Source organism: Coffea arabica, chromosome 11c, assembly GCF_036785885.1.
Source record: "Coffea arabica cultivar ET-39 chromosome 11c, Coffea Arabica ET-39 HiFi, whole genome shotgun sequence".
NCBI lineage: Eukaryota > Viridiplantae > Streptophyta > Magnoliopsida > Gentianales > Rubiaceae > Coffea > Coffea arabica.
In genome coordinates, this window is record NC_092330.1 from 37,367,428 (window position 1) to 37,388,642 (window position 21,215).

Consider the following 21,215-nt stretch of genomic DNA (forward strand, 5'->3'; position numbering starts at 1 on the left):
AGAGAATTGAATTTACATCTAAAGTGAAAAATTGACAATCAGATTACAGACGTTGACTACCCATCAACTATCCAATATTTCACTCAAGAAACCTTTAAACACAAACTTCACTTGAGTATGTTAAGCAAATGTGAGGAAATCATTCTCCTCTGCCAAGTCAAGCACCCAAATCCCTCTTAGTTTTGGTTCATTACTGCTGCAAATACAGCCCTGAAATCGAAGTTACTATTGTCCGTGACGGTTAAACCATTGCAGCCAAGGCTTATTTTTCTGGGACCTTTACCAAAGTCTCTTTTTGATTCATGATTCATGTCACTTTATCGAAGCCTCTTTTTGCATGTTTCTGCCTTCCTTCTTGACATTTTCATTAATTCCTCGGAAACATGACTGGATTCTTGCAAAAGCACCTGATTTTGAAGAATGCAAGTGCATATTTAGCAAGACATGTTCAAACACGGCTGCGTTCTTGCAGAAGTACCTGATTCTTGTAGAATGCAAGTGCATATTTAGCAAGAAATATTCGCGACAGCAATCAAAAGTTCAACCTGGCCAAGATTACAGATGCTAGGAACACAGCCTTCTAGACCAGACTTAAAAGGTTTCCAAAAGATTATCATATGCACTGGAACAAGTTACAATTGTGTACAAAGAGGGTCAGCCGAGGATAAATTACCACAGGAGAGGAGTGCCACTAATATGAAATAGGTATCCTTTGATCTTCATCTCTTTCACCCAAGCAAGCAAATGTTACACCCAAATACTGTCCTTTTAATGCCAACCCTGCTCTTCTTCTCAACCCCTTTATATATACAATCCTAAATTATAGGTACGAAGGAGAGCATGGATCTCCATTGGGGTTCCTTTCATCTTAATCTTCACTGGGACAACGGCAAAGGAAATACTCTCCTCAGTAATGACACGACCTTGCAAGCGACTACAACTTGTGAAACTCAAAGTTTACAGCTTATTTGGTATATTGGGAAATATCATGATCAGCTCAAAAGTAATTTTTCCATGATATCAGATCCATCAATTTTGTAGCTTTACAAGATGCGCTTTTGTGCTAACATACATAAAGCATCAAGTATGAACAGATTCCGAAGTCTTAACACACACAGCTGAAACAGAGGTTTCAGCAACTCCATCGCTCTTTTTGTATCTCAGATGGCTTGGTGACCGGGAATGCAAACAATTCCATTTGTCAAGAGGTATTTTGTGCAAGCTTTGGGTGAGTTGCTGCATAAATGGAACAATTTACGTCTGTTTTTAAGTGTGAAAGAAGGCGCTGCATGTCAGGACGTAAACTATCTGCTGCTCTTCCAAGAAGAGCCAAAACTTCTGTCCTGGGCTTGCTACTTTCTTGTACTGGCCCTGCCTGCCCCTCATAGTGAATAACATGATGGCTGAACAAAGCAATATATTATGATAAGAAGGCAATATTAATTTAACTTGTTTCTTGAGATGCCACTTAAGAAAAAACCAATGAAGACCAACTCACAGGAAGTCAATGAGATCTACTATTTCTGATGCTTCAACAGGAGCTAATGGTTGAGAATTCTTGCCAAAAACATCCACCATTATCGTTAACAGCAGTGACAATGTCTAGCACAATAAAGTGGAGATTATTATAGTTAAATAATAACAAATACAGTTCAATGCAGCAAAAGGTGATTGCTAATGGCAAAAAATTTGTAATCCAAAAAGAGGCAAAATTGTATATTCCAAGTGAACCTGAAAGAAGGAAAAAGGCATTCAATACTTTCCTCGAACAACTTTAATTCATCAAAATGTTATTCTTGAGCATTAAACAAATTTAGAACAAAGCATCTTGGACGGATATTACAAACAAGATAAGCTACACAGATAAGCAAGGAAGAAGTTTTTCTATGCCTCTGCTAACAGTTATGGTGGCATAATTGGGTAGACTCCTGATTTTCTCAAAGTACGTTGAGAGTTAACTAATAATGAACAAAATCAACAATGCAACAAGCCAATGGCAAGGTCACATAAGTAATAAGATAAATAATAGCATAATGTCCTCGTTAAGTGTTTAACATAAGATGGTCAGTCAACATCAACTAGCATATACATGTTCGTTTATCAATGTTAGAATCTCCACTATCACAAACTGGAAGGGGGAGTGCAAAGAAATTACAAGCTGATAAAAACTCAGAATTAGATTCTTCGGTTATAATCTTATAAATCTATTAGATTTTACCCCTAAAAGGTTGTATTAAAAGTAATAAATGGCTCTAATAGATATGGACTCTCTCAAATCTTGCACCATAACTCTCCAAGTCCTGGGTCTGCCACTCACTAGACCATGCATGCAATGTTATACAACTTATACAAGCATTCTAAATTTAAATTGCGAGTATAATAATAAATGGAGAAAAGAATTAGTGACTTCTACCTAGTATGCATGCCAAAAGTAGAGAAAAGTTTTTTGACTTTCATATGGAAGAGGGAAATAGTCATAGAAGGAAATGCCAACTTCTCCCTAAAAAGTAAATATATTTTTCAGAATGACTTAAATAGACACCAAAATTTGCTAATTATGATTCATTTATATTTGAAAAGCTTTTACTTACTTGAGATCAAACTTTGTACCCTGGCTCTATATAAGAAGCCCAAAGAAAAACAACAAAAAAAGATCTCTAAGGCTGGTAAATATAAAACTGGTAAATATTAACAAATGTCAGGCAGTAAATTTTCCATTCAGAAGTATGCTAAGCATTCCAAGCAATAAAATGTACAGACATATCTAAAAAGACACATAATGGATACACACATTTATATATCTATACAGAAAATGGCTTAACAAATTGCAGTCAATAAAATCGAATCTCATTTCCTATATACAAGAGCGAAATAAACAAAAGCAGTAGCAACTGTTTACCCCAAGATTGGTTATTTAGTCATCATGGCTTTAAGCAGGTTCAAAAGATCAACTCAGTGGGGTTTGTATATATATATATATATATATAGAGAGAGAGAGAGAGAGAGAGTATGTCCAGAACTATGAATGCCTATATGCACCTTACTGAAGAGGGGATGCGCATTGGCCAATCTTGGAAGCAGTGGACCCATAATACGAAATGCTATCCTCAAAACTGCAATCGATGTCACGGGTCTAAGATGCTTGATGATTAGGTGCGTGCCTTCTAGCCATTCTTGCGGAAGGTTACTAAAGAAAGAATGTAACAACGCCACAACATTACCTAGTGGGGAAAGGGCCATGTAAATAAATTAGAAATATAATTTGGACAAAATCATATATTATAGGTGGAATTATCTAACAGTAGCATAGATGAACAACAAACACTTCTATTATTATTAGCAAACAAGATAATACAAATCTATGCTTCTCTTCATTCAACTGACACTTGTACTTGGAAGTATATTTTGTTTCATGTAACATAGTTCCAGTCATTCCAGCAAACATCTATCCCCACCAACCACAGAGAGAGAAGGAACAAAACAATGTTTACTGAAGTGGAACGTTTGTTAGTTCACCTAGTAATAGACTAATGACTACTGATATATCAATGACACAAACAACAATTGGCTTTAAATAATGCCACATCGTTATCCCAAAGGGAAAAAGATAGTCAGAAAGTACTAGTGCAATCCTTATTTTGCCCAACTGGCTCAACTCAACTTAGCAATAGTATCACGACACTACATTCAGTCTGGAACAGCAGGAAATGGTGATAAGAGTCAAAGTGGAGGGATTTGAGCATGAACTTCAAATCCATACTGACATTTCAATCAAGGTTGTTTGGATTTAAACAAATCCCAAATCCCAGGTTGCTCGCAAATTGGGGTCATTGAAGCCAATTTCTAACCCTCAACGAACTTTTGGACATCATACAGCAAAAGGAATGCCCCTAAAAGTCTTCATACGATTTCAAATCCATGTCAATGCTAGAATCCTTGGGTAGTATTCACACGTGGCACAAGCTACGTTCTTTTACAAAATCAGAGTTGTAAGAAAAATCAAAAAGAGAACAAGAAAGAGAGAGGGTCGCCAACTATATCAAGAAAAGGCTCATGTAAAAGTTCAGAAAAAGAATACCAATAGCTGTAGAAGTGTTGTCTTGGGCAGCCCATGTTGGATCTAACAAAGCATAGCTAACAGCGGATTCAAGCTCACTAGCTGACCTTTTTCCATCAGTAAGCCACCAACATTCTTTTACAACACGTGCAGCTTCCATATACAATTGTACGTGAAACTCTGGAGGAAGTTGAGCCAGTAGAAGACCACAAGCTTGGATCAGTAAACATGACAATTGCTGGCATGTATAACCACTTCTCCAAATGAAGTTAGATGTGTTCATTCCAGAGGGCGAGGAACTAGTTCTGGTTGGACCAAACGAGTCATTGCTTCCACCAGATGGAGAAGTTGGCAGAACAGAACTTTGTCCACCAACACCAGGAGCTCCATGTACTCCATTGCTGGATTGGACCAGCGTTGGCTGTATGTGAACAACAATTTGAACAAGTGATGACACAACCTGGGATGCAGATATGGGAAGAGATAATATTTCTATCACTGCTGTTTCAAGTATCAGCTGCGTATATGTCCCAGGATCTTGGATTTGATAGAATGCTTTCTGGCCTTCAGATGCATTTATTTGCCCAGGCTGTGCAGCTGCTTGAGTTTTATTATGTTGCATCCTGGCAGAACTAATGGAGACATCTCCAGCAGGTCCAAGCTTTGAAGAGTTACTCAGAGGAGGAATTACATGATTCGCCAGACCCAATAACAGAGTGGCAAAGTAATCCAGTGGTGGACAAATAGAAGCATTTGCTGAATTAATATGCTGGGGAAAGGATTCAGAAAATGGAATCTGAAAGTATTACCGTTGCAGAGTTAGAGGAAGACTAAAGGAAGAAATCAAAGGAAAAATGAAATATCATTACCTTCTTGACATCTAACACACTCAATATCCGCAGGATAAGCTTCCCAGGAAGATGACCATAGAAATATGCAAGTATATCACGAACAAATGTGAAATTTAAAGGATAATAATGCAAGAATAGATTATACAGCTGCAGAACTCTGTCAGCTGCATCTATAGCATCGTTTTCAATCAGTCTATATATGATTAGCGGAATCACTGGTAGCAAACGTGCAGCAATATCATCAAAAAATGTGGGAAATCTGCAAAGAAGAGTAGAGCCATTACAAACCTTAGTCTACAAATCCACTTGAAATTACTAGCATAAAGAAATAGGAAGAAATTGAAATGCAATACTGAAAAAATAGTTAAGTGGGTTCGAAATGACATGATATCACTAATCTGATCAGCAGATTCTGGTTGAAGCTGATGGTAAAAAGACTAGGTTCACCATAGTCAATCCTTTACAACATTCCCCAAATGGGTGAATATCTAGGTTGGCTAGCTTAAATTTGCGTAATGCAAATGCATCATGAAACTTGTGATTGTACAATCTAGAGTAACTTTTCCAGTTGACATGAAGTTCATCATTAATGTTGATGAATCCGCTGAGGTTTTACTTTAATCATTAGCTATAAGTCTCACACTCTTACTTGATTCACTTCCAACCCAGTCACAGAATCTAGAGCTTAGCACCTTCAGCAACTAACAATAATGTCTCTCAGAGTAAAAGCTTCACCTTTCCTTCCAAGAGAGATGATTCCCTAGAGCTTTTTGCAATTCAACACGCTTGAAAGTCCCGCTAAGAAGCCAATGCTCAGGCTGGCCACGATTCATACTGTACAATTTTACCCTCTGCTGGAGCTCTTTACTTTCCAGTAGACTCATCTGATTGCATTAACACAAACAATCGAAAAAGGGAAAAAATTAAGTGAGGTTGTAAATGGTTTTTCATCCAGCATTCTATGAGTAATCTGACATATAGAACCCATTTAAAATAATTAACTTCCTTTGAGACAAAATCAGATTTGTTTATGAAGATTTCCAACAGCTTTTGATGGAGAGGACCTGATTCTCACATTTAAGAGTATAGTTTCTTCCTTTTCCTTTGACTAGAAATTTACTTTGACATACCATCACAAGCAACATCATGACTAGTACAACTAGAATACAAGTCAAGATGAGTTCTGAACCAACATCCCAAGAGCCACAGGAAAGTTGCCATTGGCAGAATTCAGGCATTCTTGCACAGGCAAGAACAGATTCTTCGGAAAACAGAGCCAGCAGGAGGAAAAAAAATTAACAATCTTGTCCCAGACCTTTCACTAACACCAACACGTTAAACTTTTAGTGGTCCCTCTTACAATTATGACTACTGCAGTGAAATTTAAACGGAACAGGAAACTCAGCACACAAATGCCAATTTCATTACAAGTGTTAGTGGCTGATCTCCATCATCATTTTTTATTCAAACAGCAAAAAAAGGCATATAAGACAAACTAGAATGGTGGGAGATGAGTAAGAGCAACTTGAGACAGTCCAAGTTCTTGAACGAAACCATTTGGTGAAGAGGTGCAGTTCAAACCATGAAAGTAGCAGTGTATGAAAAAGTTGGACCTAGAGGAAAGTGACTAAAAAAATCCAAGGACTCAGACTGTCTGGTAGATGAACAGTATTAAAGTACGAGAGAAATGAAAAAATATGCTTTATCTAAAAGAAGAGATGGTGGAAGTCTCCAGATGGATGGAAGTTCATCACATCCACTTATGTAAATCATTTAACTGGATTGGATGGGGTAAAAGTTCATTACATTTGTCTTTGTAATTAATCTTCCCCCATTCAATGGAATCAATCTTCTGCATTTTTTAAAAAAAATGGTGGAAGTGTCTCCTTTAATCAGAATCAGCTGCCTTCAGAAGTCAAAATTACAATATAAATTTTTTTTTTTTTTAGAAGTTCCAGGAAGAAACAGTTTAAAACTAAAAGCAAAGAGAAGAAACTAAAAATGTTATTCCAGTAAAAGAAGAGTAACATAGGCCTTGAACATTGAATTCTATTCAACTAGGCCATATGCACACGTCCGTCTCCAAAGGAATTAACCAGAACCAGGTGACATCACATAAGGAGTTATTCACCTATCTTGGCATTAAAGTCATCAAAACTTTCAGTCCAAAGTATAACTTCACATGTTCAGCACAGTGTGTTTAAAGCTATAGTACCTGATCCAGATTCACCTTTTTATTGAGTTAAAGAATGTTAACCCAACAATATGTTCATCCCTATAAAAACATTTCTCAGGAATACAACTTGAATTAGCTCTATAACTAAGCCAAGACAGAAATCATAAACTATTATTGATTCAAGTTGGCTAATGACAGAAATCATAGAATGAGAAGTCACATCACCATAAGTTATAGTATGTTGCCAATTATGAGCTCTAGTTTTACCCAAAAATGGATATCTAAACCAGATTAGTCACAAAAATAAACATCAATACTCGAGAGCAAAATATCATCCCATATCCTTAGTAACCGCCACTGTCAATGTCATGGCTCGATATACAAATCAGAATGGTCATCTAGCAAATCCAATCCATATCATGATATACATACACAGAAACATGTAAATGCATCATTTAGTAGTCAGAGTATGTTGACAGACAAACATACCACAATCCGCAGAGAATGTGGATCATCATCACGGTCTATAAGCGCCAACAACAAAATGTCCAGAGGCAGTAGCTCATGGGTCCAAATAAAAAAAGAAAGGTTTGCACAAGCTTTTAGCATAAGATCCTGAAGGAGGAAAAATGGAAAATTAAGCTCATTGAGTAAAAATTTGCATCGCCAACAGAAAAATGTCAACGGAAAAGATGATGAAAATAAAGCGAAGCAAGCTGATAGAAAAACCTGTGGGGAATGTCCACGCTGTAGTTCCAAGTGAATGTGATGCAGTAGCACATCCACCATTGTGTATATATTTGCAGTTACTTCTTCTGGAGAAAATTCTCTTAAGACACGTCCCTGCATTCCTTAGTATGTGTTAAATGGAGAAGATTTAATCATAATAGGAAATACTGCCCATATGAATGCTAAAATTCTCCATCTTAACCAGAATGATGGATCTAGAAAGGGAGCTATGTCTTACAAGATTAGCACTGTTAATGCTCTCAGGATGTCCATGCATCAGCACCCAAGCACCAGCACACAGGTATTGACGATGTTGAGGGAAGCTATGGCTTATGTAAGTAACGACATAGGAAGGATCAGCTGACGGTGAAAGAAGCTGAGTGCATTGGTTAATCACTGTAGTTTCGGCCTGCCAATATTGAATTTAAGTATCAAGTCCCAGGATCCAACAAAAAGATATAACTATATATCTCTTGCCTGTATGTACTGGATTTTAGTTGACATTTTAGCCCCGAAATTCAAAATTCTAAATATGCAGTCAATGATGCAGTTTCACTGTTAGATTCAAGCACAAAACTGTTGGCTTGGAATTTAAAGATAATGTCAGCTCAGACCCTTTTTTATCCTGTCTGGCACTTAAAAACTTATAATACGTTGAAAATACTTATTTAGTGTCCTCCAAACTTGAACACTGGATTATCACTTCAACCAATTGCAAGTGTAACAACAGCTGCAAGTGGGGCATGAAAAAATATTTAATATTTATTTGTTAAACAAGTAAAACAAAGGATGGAATTACATTAAGTAAAGAGTCGAACAAGAAATATAAGACTTTGTTTCATGTAAATGGGCTTGATGACATAAAAACTTGCAACAACATTGGAATGCTGCAAAATATTCCTAAAACAATGCCCATCCCACCTCATTGATGTTGGGGGGGATTAATTGTGTTTGACAAGGATCATTTCTTTTGGCTTAATTTTACTAGACGCCAACTTGTTAGCATGCTCTACAGGAGGAGATAACCATAAAATTTTGAGAAGCCATAATTTCACCATGAAGTAGTTGTGCCTTGTTCCAACCTCCTATCCCAAATTCACAAAGCAATCTGTTCCAGGAGAGAATTCATTGAACGCCGAGACTAGTCTAACTAAATTCAGAAACAAATGAAAATTTAACAGCAGCATAAGGGACACAAAATAGTAACTTTTATGGAAAGGTTTTCATCAGTAAGGTGGAACCACTGCCAAATGCAACACATACACTGTCATATAGCCTGTAAAATTAAAGGAAGGAGGAAAGATGCAGTTTACCTGCTGCCATGCTTGGATCGCAAGGCCTCTTTTATCCATCCTCCCGGCCAAGGCATCACGTAGGACAGATGGAAAATAACGCAAAGTCTTCTCAGACCAAGCATGCTGACTAGTTGCCAATATTTGCTCCAACATTGTTGGAAGATATAGCAAATGATCGAAGTCTGTAATGCCACGTGTTTTAATAATGATCGCCAAACTAGTTATTGCTATTCGGTTTAAAGTTTCGGTAAAGTCGGTTGGACCCTGCAAAAGCTTACGTAGTGAAATTAAGTTTTCCTTTAGCAAAAAAAATTATGAAATCACTCAGAGCCATAATTCTTACCTTCCCTTCCCTCTTCACAAGAAAAAACTCCTTCAATGATAAGAGCAGATTCATGCACAAATTTTCCCCCAATCTGAAAATGCGATGATCTCCACGTTTCCCTTTTAGCGAAGAAATCATTTTTGTGATGTCATACATCAAATTTTTGCTCTTCCCTTGGTACCTGAAGAATTAAACAATGAAATTTTTTCCTCATCACCATTTAAATGGATTTACTCTGAGAAGCTCAACCAGTGGTAATCTAAACCAGCCCAGAGTTTGGATCGAGAGAAGAAATATTCCATTATCATGATGAATGACAGCCTATTATCTATTATTTTTTTTTTTTAATCTATTAGTTTTAGTACAGTAAAGTCTTCTAGTTTCTTATAAGTAGCGCCAGTACAGAAAGGAAAATTGCTACCAATCAAAAGAAGAAAACAGAATTATACACAGGCTGCTTAATCACCTGTAAAGTGAAAGAAGGCGGTAGTTCAAAATCTCAAACAACAGAATGGAAGCACCAGGCTTTGTCAAAGTAGCAGTGTTCCTTTGACTCAAATGCTGTACTTGGCACAAAAAAACATGAAATGGTAAGTTATATAAGAAACTGGGGGAAGAAAAAAGAAAGAAACAGAGAGAATGTCATACAAGAAGCTATCATCCACTAAGCTTACCTACCCAAAGAACAAGAGAAGCTATCATCAAGACAACATACTAATCAAAGAAATCCAGTAAAAGTTGTTATGATGTGGACGATCTGATTATAAACAGAACTAAGGTAGAAATGCATTCTGAAATTTGAATCACCAAGCAAATAAAATGTGAAAACTTTAGAGGTCCAATGTCAAGTTGGTTAAACAATTGCTACCTAGAATTATGGTTCTCCACAAATCCAAGGCCCAGACCCAAGCACATCCATTGTTAGTTCTTCAATCTTCTAGTCTATGTGGTTTATAGCCAGGGAACCTTTTTGTGTTTAAAGTTCCACCAACTTCACGTTGGCCAGCTACAACTGACTGTTATTTCACTATAAACTCAAAGGCTGCTAAACCACAGTGCTCCTATGAAAAGGAATTGAGAAGCTTATGGTAACTGTTTACCTTCAGATAGATTTCTACCAGACAGAGAAGTTGCTATGAGAATAAGAACTAGTTATTAATTTCTTTCGAAAGTCAGGTCAGATATGTGTCAACCCTATAGATCGGATATCGTTTCCTCTATGTCACCTTAACCAAGGGCCTGACATTAATTCCAACTTGCTGGAACTGAATCCTTTCCAGAGGAACTGGCTTTCCGGCTATGTCCATTTAGGAAGCAAGATAGCATTAATCTTATCTAATTATCTGGAAGGCGGAACAGCAGAAACAATAGAACTAGCTATTTTTCAGATAGACCACTTCCAATAATCTACATTGCGAGGCTGTCATCTTGTTTGTATCTTTAGAGTCAACTTTATTTAACCTAAGGCCCATACAGGCTTCCACTTCTTTAGTTCCATAATAACATTGTGCTTGAACTTTTCATTATGATTCTAATCTTCAACAAGTTCAAAATCATCCAACTCTGAGACCCCAGATTTACATATGGGCATCTAAGTACTTCAGTAAATTCTGTTCCCATCCTTGAGGTCATCTCCATCACAACGATCTAGTTCCCCTTCCAAATACCTTAAGAAACTTCAAGTACTATGGTATTTATACCCATCAGTGATGCTGCCACGCTCAATGTGACTGCAGTTCAAAAATTATTGACTTTTTTATGATGAAAAGTTTAAATTAAATTAGTAGTGTCTATTTAATAAGCATACACAATTTTTTATAGCAGTACGTGTCAGAGATAGAAAACAAAAATTCTCTTCATTAGATAGGTAGTCATATAATTAGAGAGTTATTATTCTATGGATGATTTTTTTTTTTTTTGTTGAAAGTCATTTTTGGAGTTATAGCTTAAAGAGAGGCTCTTTTAACCAAAAAAAAAACAAAACTAAAAAGAGAAGAGAGACCCTCAGATCAAACCTTTCTCTCCCTTCATTAATAGTAAAATTTAATTTCTATCATCCCATTCAGCTATAGCATGACATCAGCAATCTCTTTCCTGCTTTTTTAATTTGGTTGCAATCGAGGGAATGTAGAGCTCCAAATTAAGTCCCCAGACCCCAGATACCATAAAAATCTAGGATAGCAGAAGAGAGAACATAAAAATGAAGAAAACTTTCATCATCATCTTCTTCTTCTCCTCTTTTTTTTGTTAAACTTTTTTTAGAATCTTAAGTTTACACATTATTGCAAATATATGTCAACATAGCCAAATTTCCATGGTATATTACGCTCCAAAGATCCAACAAGACCCAAAGAAGCCCAGTCAATAAGGAACCCTGATTATACAAATATGTTTTCCATCTTAACAACGTTAAATTGAATCAGAAGCCACATATCAGAAGTTAATCACGCAATCACCAAGTTAGAAAGCAACTATATAAATCTATTCTTTATTGAAAAGGATTTCTTGGCCTCCACTAACGTACTACTAATTCCTATTAATAAGATTCTTTTACTATACCAAGAAAAAAGAAGAAAAATGAAGCACATAAAAGATAATTGAATGGTTATAATGCAACACTGTAAATTGTTGCAGTGTCTCTGTTATTTTAAATCGAACAGGACCAAATTTAGTCAGTTACCAATTTAAGCATCCCATACATGAAACCTAAGCTAATGTCTTCATTCTATGTTTAGCTTTTCCTGATAGCAATGAATAAACCTCAACTATCCTCAAACATGCAACTTCAGAACATGCAAAACAAAACATCAACAATTAGTTCACAGAAGAGAAGATTCAGTCGTACAAAACTGGAATTGAACTTATGCGGTACTATCAATAATAACTAGATTGTCACTGAGTCCTTCACGGTGATACAATTTTCTTCGTTTAGTAAATAAATTGAGGTAATATGTATGTACTATTCCTCATTGAACAAATCTGTACTGCTGAACTATAGAGTCAAAATCAGAAAAGTGGTTTATGAAAATGTAAACAGCAAGTCAAAAGGAAACGTAATTACAGTTAAGTGTGGACGGAACAATGAATGAGGGACAATCAGCAGCAATCTACAGTATGTTTCCACCATTGCAATGTTTGGGATGACCTGCATCAAAATCCTAAAGTCACAAAAAAAGAACTACAATTTATAATGTACTCATGGACCATTATTAGAAAGATAATTCTATAACAACGTTTTGAGACACTAACACTCAAATGCCACAAGCACCAGAAAAATAGTATTCCATCTGTCCCAAATCAAATGTCTTGCCTGGCCCATTGCAAAACTGAGTCCACTTTCCATAAATGGAAACTTGAAATTCCAAAATCCTCTTACCATCCACATACTTTTTATACCTACAACTACAATAAGGAACCACATATTCCCCATTATTCATACATTTCAAATTACCAATGCAGTAAAACCCACATGTCTACCACCAGCTGCTTATACTTAATACTTGTGCCACATTAAAAGTAGGACATTCAATTAGGGATAGAGGGAGTAATCTGGTCTACTTCTTAGTAAAGTAGGCTACCAATTTTATTATAACATGTCAAATAGCATAAGACAAACAACTTTTTTACATAAATGAAAAGAAAAGAAGATGAGACACCCATACAATGGAGAAGCACCAATTCTTTGCAGATTCCCAAAGATAACCTCTTCTACTTATACCCTTGGCACCAGTTGCTCAAATTTTGAATAACATCACTTATGTATAATGCTTGACTTGTCAAACCTGAATTTACCCTATCCAAGGAAATAGTTCCATAAAGGTAGGAGAAAGAAGGCAAAAAACTAGATGGTTGACCTGTCCATTAAACATAGATTCTTCCATCTGAAATGTCAATTTTAGGCATAGGTTTATGGAGAACCCCGATAATAGTGATATTGGCAGTGGACTAACTTCCCGCATCACTGCAATTCGCTCATTAGCCTGCAGATTTGACCCTGGTAACAGCTCCGTAACTCCAGCTGATGCTAAATAATTCATCACTGATTCACAAGCTGGCTGTGCCATGGTGTAAGACACGACCCAAAACATACCAATCGATCTGTCATCCATATTCATATAATCCAGAGTCCGCTCACCTGAAATTTGATTACAATATGACCAAAAAAATGTTAGAAGAGAAAAAGAAATAATCAAAGTAAGTAAAATTAAACACTTCAAAATGTCAAATGGATGGTAAGTCAGTCAGTAAACGAAACAAGTATAAACATTCTTACTTGGTAAAGTTTACTATTTGCAACAAATTTCTGAAAATAATGGAAACAGATGGTACTTAATGTTCCTGGATAGAAATCCAAAGGGTATAGCAACCAAAAAAATCTAGTAAAACAGCAAACATGTATGAAAATAAAATTAAAAAAAAAATACCAAGACGCATCTCTTTAAAAAAAGAAAACTATAAAAAGAACAGACAGAGTCACTTTTCAACCAATGACTCAGCTCTTCAATAATTTTAAAGAAGATTTCATTTGATCAAGGATGATTAAGTCAAATTTTCAAAGAAGGACACATTCCAATCTCAATCCCCCACCACTACTCCCAGCAACAACTGGTCCAATTAGGTGATTGTAGTACAGTAGCATATTCTCCTAACAAGACTTTGCCATGCAATTTTGTCTTTCATGATCGCAGGAGCTACAGCTAAAAGTTATAGACATGATGAACTTTAAAAACTTCAAGTAAAGTACAAGTGCATTCTTGATCTGTTCACTACCTTTAGTTGTTTGTCTCCACCATTCATCGATTTGCTTTCCCTTCTGAAGCTGCTCATTGTTTAGGTATTCTCTGGTTGATGTATTCAACGACCAAATCCTCAAGTTCTGACAACTACTTACGAAGTCAAGCAGGATGCTTTGGGGATTATTTGGGTCAGAACTTGCCTCTTTATGAAATGAGAGAATTTTCCTCGTAATCTCAACCTGCCAGCAGAAAGCGGTTTACGAAATAATATAGAAAAACACCCTTAAACTAAAGGTCGCAACAGGTTCTCTCATGATCATTGGATTATACTACTCAATCCACTCGACCATTTGACTTATGGCAAATCTATCCAACCTTTGGCCTACCTCTCGATCAGCATATCACAACCATGATACCTAAGCCACCCACTACTCTTTCTCTTCTATTTCCTTTACCTTTGAACCCCAAAGAACTTCCCCCAAACCCCTCCGCCCCTAAAAGTCCGAAATCAGATTTCTCCTGTACACATGACCATCATCCTGTTACAAGCTTACTAAGTGCTCAACTCAAAGGGAAAAAGTACTCAACTCAAAGAACTAATGTCCACCCAACAGTAAGGATGCCAATATTCTATTATGCACTCCCACCCTCTGGTATGTATGAATGAGGATATCAAAATTACCTCTCATGTGCTTTTGCACATAAGATTAGTACCATACATGTTTTGAACATTTGTATTTGGGCAAATTCTTTTCTTCCTTCTAAAATAGACCACTAGACCAGGGCAAATTAAAGAACTACATTCTTAAAAAATCATAATCAGATCAAATTAGGATTCAGATATCCGCCGTAAGAAACTTTCTACATCTAGATTTCACATGTCCAGGCTTAAAGACTTAAATTTCAAAAAAAAATGATGGGAGAATCAGAGTGCTAACTCCTCTAAACAAGAAAAAAGATGACAAGTAGACATTTTCAATATTAAGATGAATAATAAATACATTTTTCGAAAATAATCAGAGCAAGATCAATGCAGTCCATGCATGGAATTAAGACAGAAGAAAGCTAAGTGATGGAATTAAGACACAAGATAGCCAAGTGATGGAATTAAGACACAAGAAAGCCAAGTGGCTCAAAAGTTTAAGACCACCTTTCTTGAGTCTGAATTTAAAGCATTCATTACTAGCTCAACCCGAATAATTTGGGTAAGCAACCATGTAACGTGGTTTGTCCTGAGGATATGCTGATCACCATCCTGAAGCCGAGAAACCAATTTGTCCACAAAGTCAACAAAATCAAGACATCCGTTTTTCGCGAGAAAAAAGAATACGTCTGAAAAGGTAAGCCACTCTTGCCAGCAATTTATCTCTGCCAAATAAAGTTAGAACAAGGCAAAGTTAACAATTGGAAAAGAAAAAGAAAGAATAAGGTATTTTGAAAAAATTCAAAACAAAAGCATAAAAAAGAAGAAACTAATAGAAACAATTTTCATTAGATGTGGAAGGTGGGGAAACTATCTACAAATCCTATATTATCATTCAGGTGCCAGAGATTTGCTAACTGTTGGCTATAGAGCCATTTCATATAAGGACAGATAATTCACATCATTCATACTGCTGACATGGTAAAGTAATGCAACTCCAATTCCAATCTTTTGTTTCCTTCCCGAAACATTTCTTTAGGTTCATTGTATAGGAAAATCAACACTACAAGTATCATGCTGGAGATCAAATAGATGTAAAAGTAGCCATCCAGAGATCAGGACATGCAACTGCAAGCATAAAAACAAAGCTAACGGACAGAGATTTACAAATTGCAGAAAAGTCCCCTTCCCACAACTCATAAAAAACTAATGATCAGTATCTCCAGTTCATCGCTTCAGAGATAAACTAACAGCATTTCTATCAGTAAAGTGCTTCTTTCATGTACCACATGATGTTGTGTTGATCCCAGTTTAAAAAGAGAAAAACAGGTATAACATCAAGGATGAGAATATTGCCTGAATTTGTCAGCTTCAATAATTCAGCAATCCGATCAATTGTAGCCTCACTAATCATTTCAGCAGTAAAGACAGCACCAGGAGTTGGTGCTTGAGCTTGAAGCCTGTAACAGGGAGCTAGAAGAAGCACACGCTTCCACCAGTCAAGTGATGGTGTATTACGAAGAGCATGTCTTATGCAACGAAGAGCACGCTCCCAGTCCAAAGTTCCTCTCTGAATGGATACTGCAATATCCTAAATCGAGAAGCAAAATATTGAAAAGAAAGAAAGTGTTTCAACTCTCCTAATTCAGTTTCTGAAGACAAACTATTCTACAATTATACAAGAAAACCCTATTGACAATTCAAAACTTGACAGACAACCCTCATGGAAAAGTCCAGTTGAATCTAAGTGTCTTTTCTTGTTTCTTATTTTGTCTGACAATTCCAGTTTAAAACATTATCTTAAAACAAAGACACCTCATTATGGCACGTAGTTTTGCATGCACCTTTACCCGTTTTACCCTGGAGTATAAAACACATAGCAAGTAAAAAAATAATAATGGAAATAAGGAATCCACATTTTATATAAAAACAACTTAAAAGCATCTCAGATATATTGTCAATCAGTTTTAGTTGGCCTTTCGTGACCAGTATTGTCCAACCAACTATACCATCAAGTGTGTTTTTTAAAATGGTCATCACAGAAAATCCAGAACCATAATCTTCTCAAGAAATTATCTACTTACCCAAGTAAAGTTGTAGGTTACATATTTGTACATTCAAGTTCTTGAATAAACTTCAATCAGTTTAACACTTTAGAAGAGTTCATACAGAAGGCAATAAGCTATTAAGCAAACAGAACATGAGGTCATCAAAGTTCATCATCATAGGAAAGAAAAGGTCATTATTGATTACCTCTCCATGCAGTGGTTCTCCAAGCACACTTGGGTATGTAATTGCTGGATATCTCATGTGAGTTGCTGCTTCACCTGAAATGTTATTCATCGCCTGAGGAAAAAGCCTAGGAGTTCCAAATGTAGGACAATGAAGATGTTGATCCAACATTTGCATGTGCATGGCCATCATATCTCGCCTTTTGTGGATCTCCAAAATAAGTGTGAACAGTGCCTCATCATCTGGAATATTTTCTATGACCTGCAAGTTACTTCGCACAAGTTCATAAAAAGGTATACGGCATTTATCATCTTCGACTAACAGCCATATCACATCTAAACAACTATGGAGCCATTCAATCAGTGCCTTGTCAGGTTTCCAGTATCTTGCACTGTCAAATTCATCAATACCCTGCTGTTTTTGGTCCCAGTTGATAATCCAATTTAACAGATGAGAGAAAACATCAGCATGGGTAGATGGCTTTAGGTTAAATTTTAGGCCGATTAAGATTATCTTGCAACACAAGTGGCGCAAGTTGCTCATAGAATTGTCCCTTGTAATTAAGTTGATTCTTGAATTTGATTGTTGACCGCCACCAACATCAGGGGACTTCATTGGTGATTGTTCTGCAACTGATTGAGCTGGGGATCCAATACAGTGAACAGAAGGCAGAGGAGATGCAGGACTTGATGACTGAAAATTGGTGGGATTAGTAACCGTGCTGGAAGGTGGCAACACCCCAGACTGTGTTAAAGTCGCAGAAGACACAGTAGCCCCTGATTGGCTTCCTTGACTGATTGAAACCTCCACAGAAGAAACTGAAGAGAGAAGAGATGGCAAAAAAGTATCCCAGTTTATGTAACTTATGCTAGAGAGACTGTGCAATGCAAAAAGAAGAAATTCTGCTCGGGGTGCGTGACTTCTACACTGAATAACCAGAGATATAAGAGTAGATTCTGTCAAAGCACGCAGTTGATCCTGGTCCTGAAGGAGATAACATATAAGAACAATACAAGTCTGAATGCTAATGGGCCAGTAAAAGAAAGGGATCACGAAGCATAAGTGATTTTAAACTTAATCTCACTTGAAATTGACTCAGTAGCTGCTCAAAATCTAACAGGAACTGTTCATTTCGAGGTGGCAGATCTCTATTGAGAGCACTAATGCGCTTCTGTGTCTTGTTCCTGTTTATCAATACAAATTGTATTTTAAAAATCAAGTGATAAAAGAATGTTTTCAAAAGCACTAAAACACTAACTTATGCCCTGATGCTAGCTAGAAGCTCACAGGATGGAAGAGGGTGATTTACAAGTTCTCATCCTTGCGAAATTACCATGCAATATTTGCAAGATTATACATTACAGGATAAAATAAAATTTCCTTATGGCTACATGCAATATGCTCAATTTGCTATAATTCAAGTGATATAGAAATAAAAGAATGAGAGCGATTTTATAATTCAAGTGATATAGAAATAAAAGAATAAGAGCGATTTTATAATTCAAGTGATATAGAAATAAAAGAATAAGAGCGATTTTCAGGGTCCAGTTTAAGTCTATAAAATAATTGTGGAAAAAGTTGTCAGACTGAAGTATTTAATAAGTAATTTTCACTTTCTTGCACAATGATTTCTAACCTAGAATGCACCAGTTCCCTACCTTAAAAGCATTTGCAGGCAAATGAAACACTTATATTCTACTGCACAACAAAGTTTACCTAGAACAGACACCAATTCCCTATCTTAAAAGCAATTTGCAGACAAATGAAACACTTAAATTTTACTGCACAACAAAGTTAAATGAACTAATAAATCAAAAGTACTGAAAAAGATGTCAGGCCATAAACTAGATGTCAAATGCAAGTTAATTATTTGTATAACATAAGTAATGATAAGCCAAATCTATTCCAGTTCCGGTTAACTAGGGACAACTTTGACCACTTACTGGAGACCTTGCATATAAGAACATCTCAAGTCTCCACCTAATATCAACCTCCTTGGTTTGCAGTAAATAAAGTTGATGAGAGATGTTGATGGCCACCAAACAGCAACCAGAGAAATGTCTGAGAACCATCAAAAAGATAACATGCTACATGCTACCAAATGATGACTTTCACCTATTTTTCTTTTTTCCCAACTCAACAACAAATACAGCCTTTCACGATACAGAGAGAGAGAGAGAATCCTATCCCTCTGTCATACATGTCTGATCATCCTTTTACACATCAAACAATCACATCATGTCTGGACTTGCCTAAAACCTGAGTCAACCAACCTTTCTAACTAGTACTGAGGCTTTTATCTATCAGCCAACCCTGCATGCTTCCTTCCACTTTTACATCTGGACTTATCCACTTCCTGCAAATGACTGATGACTTCTAAACTAAATTAGTCCACCTAAACAATTAATCCTCCAACCAAAACACAAAAGACTTGTAAAAATTGAAACTTAGGCCCACAAATGAGTCACATCAATGGCACATCAACTCCTTTATGAACCAAAAATGATCTTAACGAAAAGACAACTATACAAAACATGTCAAACCTAACAAAAAGATTACAAGAATCTATAAAGAAAGGAATTTTTTATCACATCTTAACAACACATAGAAAAAAAAAACCCCAAAGGTTTACCTAATTTTTCCTATAACAAATAAATGATGAAATAAACACAAACTCCAATCAGAAGAAACTACATCCAAGGCATGGAATACAATTATTATCATGATTTAACCAAGAGTTAGTTTTACAAATAAATAATCAACCTACTTCATTCCATACAGCCCTCGAAAATCAAAATAACTTCCATGTCAAACTTATCAAAACCCATGATTGAAACAAAACTGCATAAAAGATTCTACATACGGTGGTTCCCGGGCTGATTCATCCGATTTTTGCTGTGCAGTTCTCTGCCAATAAAAACCCACAACACAAAAAATGAATCAAACGCAAATCGTGCTGCACCATTGAAAACAGCAGATAGTAAACAAAAATCATAGATAAAAAACTGAACTTTATACTAATTTCTATCTTTCCTGAGCTTTCTTTCTCTGACAACTAAAACACTCGACACAAGAATGCAATCAAACATAATTAAGCAATACCACACAAATCAGAACATCAGTAAAGCAAGAAACAATATAAAAAACTTCAGCTTTCTACTGGTACTATTTATGGTTCCTGAGGTTTCTTTTTCTGCCAACAAAAGCCCAAAATATGAAAATGCAATGAAACATCAAATTACGCAAAACCATAGAAAATAAAGCAAAAATACAGTAAGAAAACGGAATAAAAATTTGAACTTTATAACATTTATGTTTTGTGGGATTTTGTTATCTTACTCCTAAGTAAAGATTGAAAAGGTCGAGGATGGCTGGTCTGGCAGGGTGAAATTGAAGAGCCCTTGAAGTAGCAGACGTAGAAGAAGAACTGGGATTGTTTCTTTGACCATTCTGCATCTGCTGCTGCTGTTGTAGCTGCTGGTGATGGGCTGTGTTCTGGTCCATCATCATACCACTGTCCGAGGTTGTTGGGGTCTGATTCGAAACATTCCCACCCCCAAGAGTTCTAAACATGGTGGCTTTTCAAGAATTTGTGTATATGTTTCTCTTTCTCTGCAAAATTCAAATGTTTAATTAGCAAAATGACCGACTTCTACAAGAGTTTACACAGAATTTTACTCATTCGTGTTTTTTTTTGGGGCTTTTTTGGTGGGATTGGAGCTCGTGAAAGTGATGGGTTTAACACCTGGTAAGGCTGGAACGGGAGAAATTTTTTTGGCTAATTAGACTTAGTGCCCCTGAGTCTTAACCAAACTACAAGTCAGATGTTCAGGTATCTCCAAATTTCATGCATCTCCTGTTAGAGTGTACAAAATAAGAAGGTTGAAATTCCTGAATGAGCATTCGCTGAAGTAGTGAATTGTCAAACTATCTAAAGAAGGCCTAACTGGAAACCAAAAAAAAGAGTTAATCATATTTACCTCCGTTAAAGTTTTATTATACTACAAGTTAGGCCTAAAGTTTGATCAAATTACATAAATTTCCTTATCACAATTGCCCTCCATCTAGAGAAGGTATATACGAGCAAAAAATTGTAGCTAGTAGGGAATTTAAATTTTTAACAATATAAATGAAAATATAAAATTGAAAGAATGAGAGGCGTAGAGGATTT

General features: G+C 36.3%; 1 protein-coding gene across 9 annotated transcripts; it reads right to left on the reverse strand.

The window, feature by feature from the left end:
• Positions 1 to 578: 578 nt before the first annotated feature.
• Positions 579 to 20,992, reverse strand: LOC113716829 (mediator of RNA polymerase II transcription subunit 23). 9 transcript variants are annotated; one of them, XR_011823051.1, is made up of 22 exons: positions 20,790 to 20,952; positions 20,384 to 20,656; positions 19,908 to 19,951; positions 18,129 to 18,228; positions 17,066 to 18,028; positions 16,169 to 16,403; positions 15,320 to 15,537; positions 14,204 to 14,408; positions 13,288 to 13,568; positions 12,495 to 12,578; positions 9,900 to 9,994; positions 9,452 to 9,614; positions 9,127 to 9,372; positions 8,052 to 8,222; positions 7,814 to 7,927; positions 7,574 to 7,699; positions 5,644 to 5,792; positions 4,927 to 5,167; positions 4,079 to 4,853; positions 3,040 to 3,187; positions 1,499 to 1,602; positions 579 to 1,403 (listed from the first exon to the last, which is right to left on the reverse strand). XR_011823051.1 is itself a non-coding variant. In XM_072070681.1 (22 exons), the coding sequence occupies exons 2-22, from the start codon at positions 20,615 to 20,617 to the stop codon at positions 1,202 to 1,204; spliced, it is 4,932 nt and encodes a 1,643-aa protein (XP_071926782.1). In that variant the 5' UTR covers positions 20,618 to 20,656; positions 20,790 to 20,952; the 3' UTR covers positions 579 to 1,201. The 9 variants fall into 9 exon arrangements, 6 of the variants coding, with proteins under 6 accessions (XP_071926782.1, XP_071926783.1, XP_071926788.1 ...); XM_072070681.1 differs by having other exon boundaries at positions 3,040 to 3,221; XM_072070683.1 differs by having other exon boundaries at positions 990 to 1,403; positions 3,045 to 3,221.
• Between the last annotated feature and the right edge of the window lie 223 nt (positions 20,993 to 21,215).

Bases quoted from the DNA above. Each gene is read 5' to 3' on its own strand.
- LOC113716829 (XM_072070682.1), bottom strand. From the start codon at position 20,617: ATGTTTAGAACTCTTGGGGGTGGGAATGTTTCGAATCAGACCCCAACA. The intron at 18,029-18,128 runs GTGAGATTAAGT...TATCTCCTTCAG, and splicing joins AGCTACTGAGTCAATTTCAA to GACCAGGATCAACTGCGTGC. The intron at 14,409-15,319 runs GTGGTCTTAAAC...TTCTGCTGGCAG, and splicing joins TAAATTCAGACTCAAGAAAG to GTTGAGATTACGAGGAAAAT.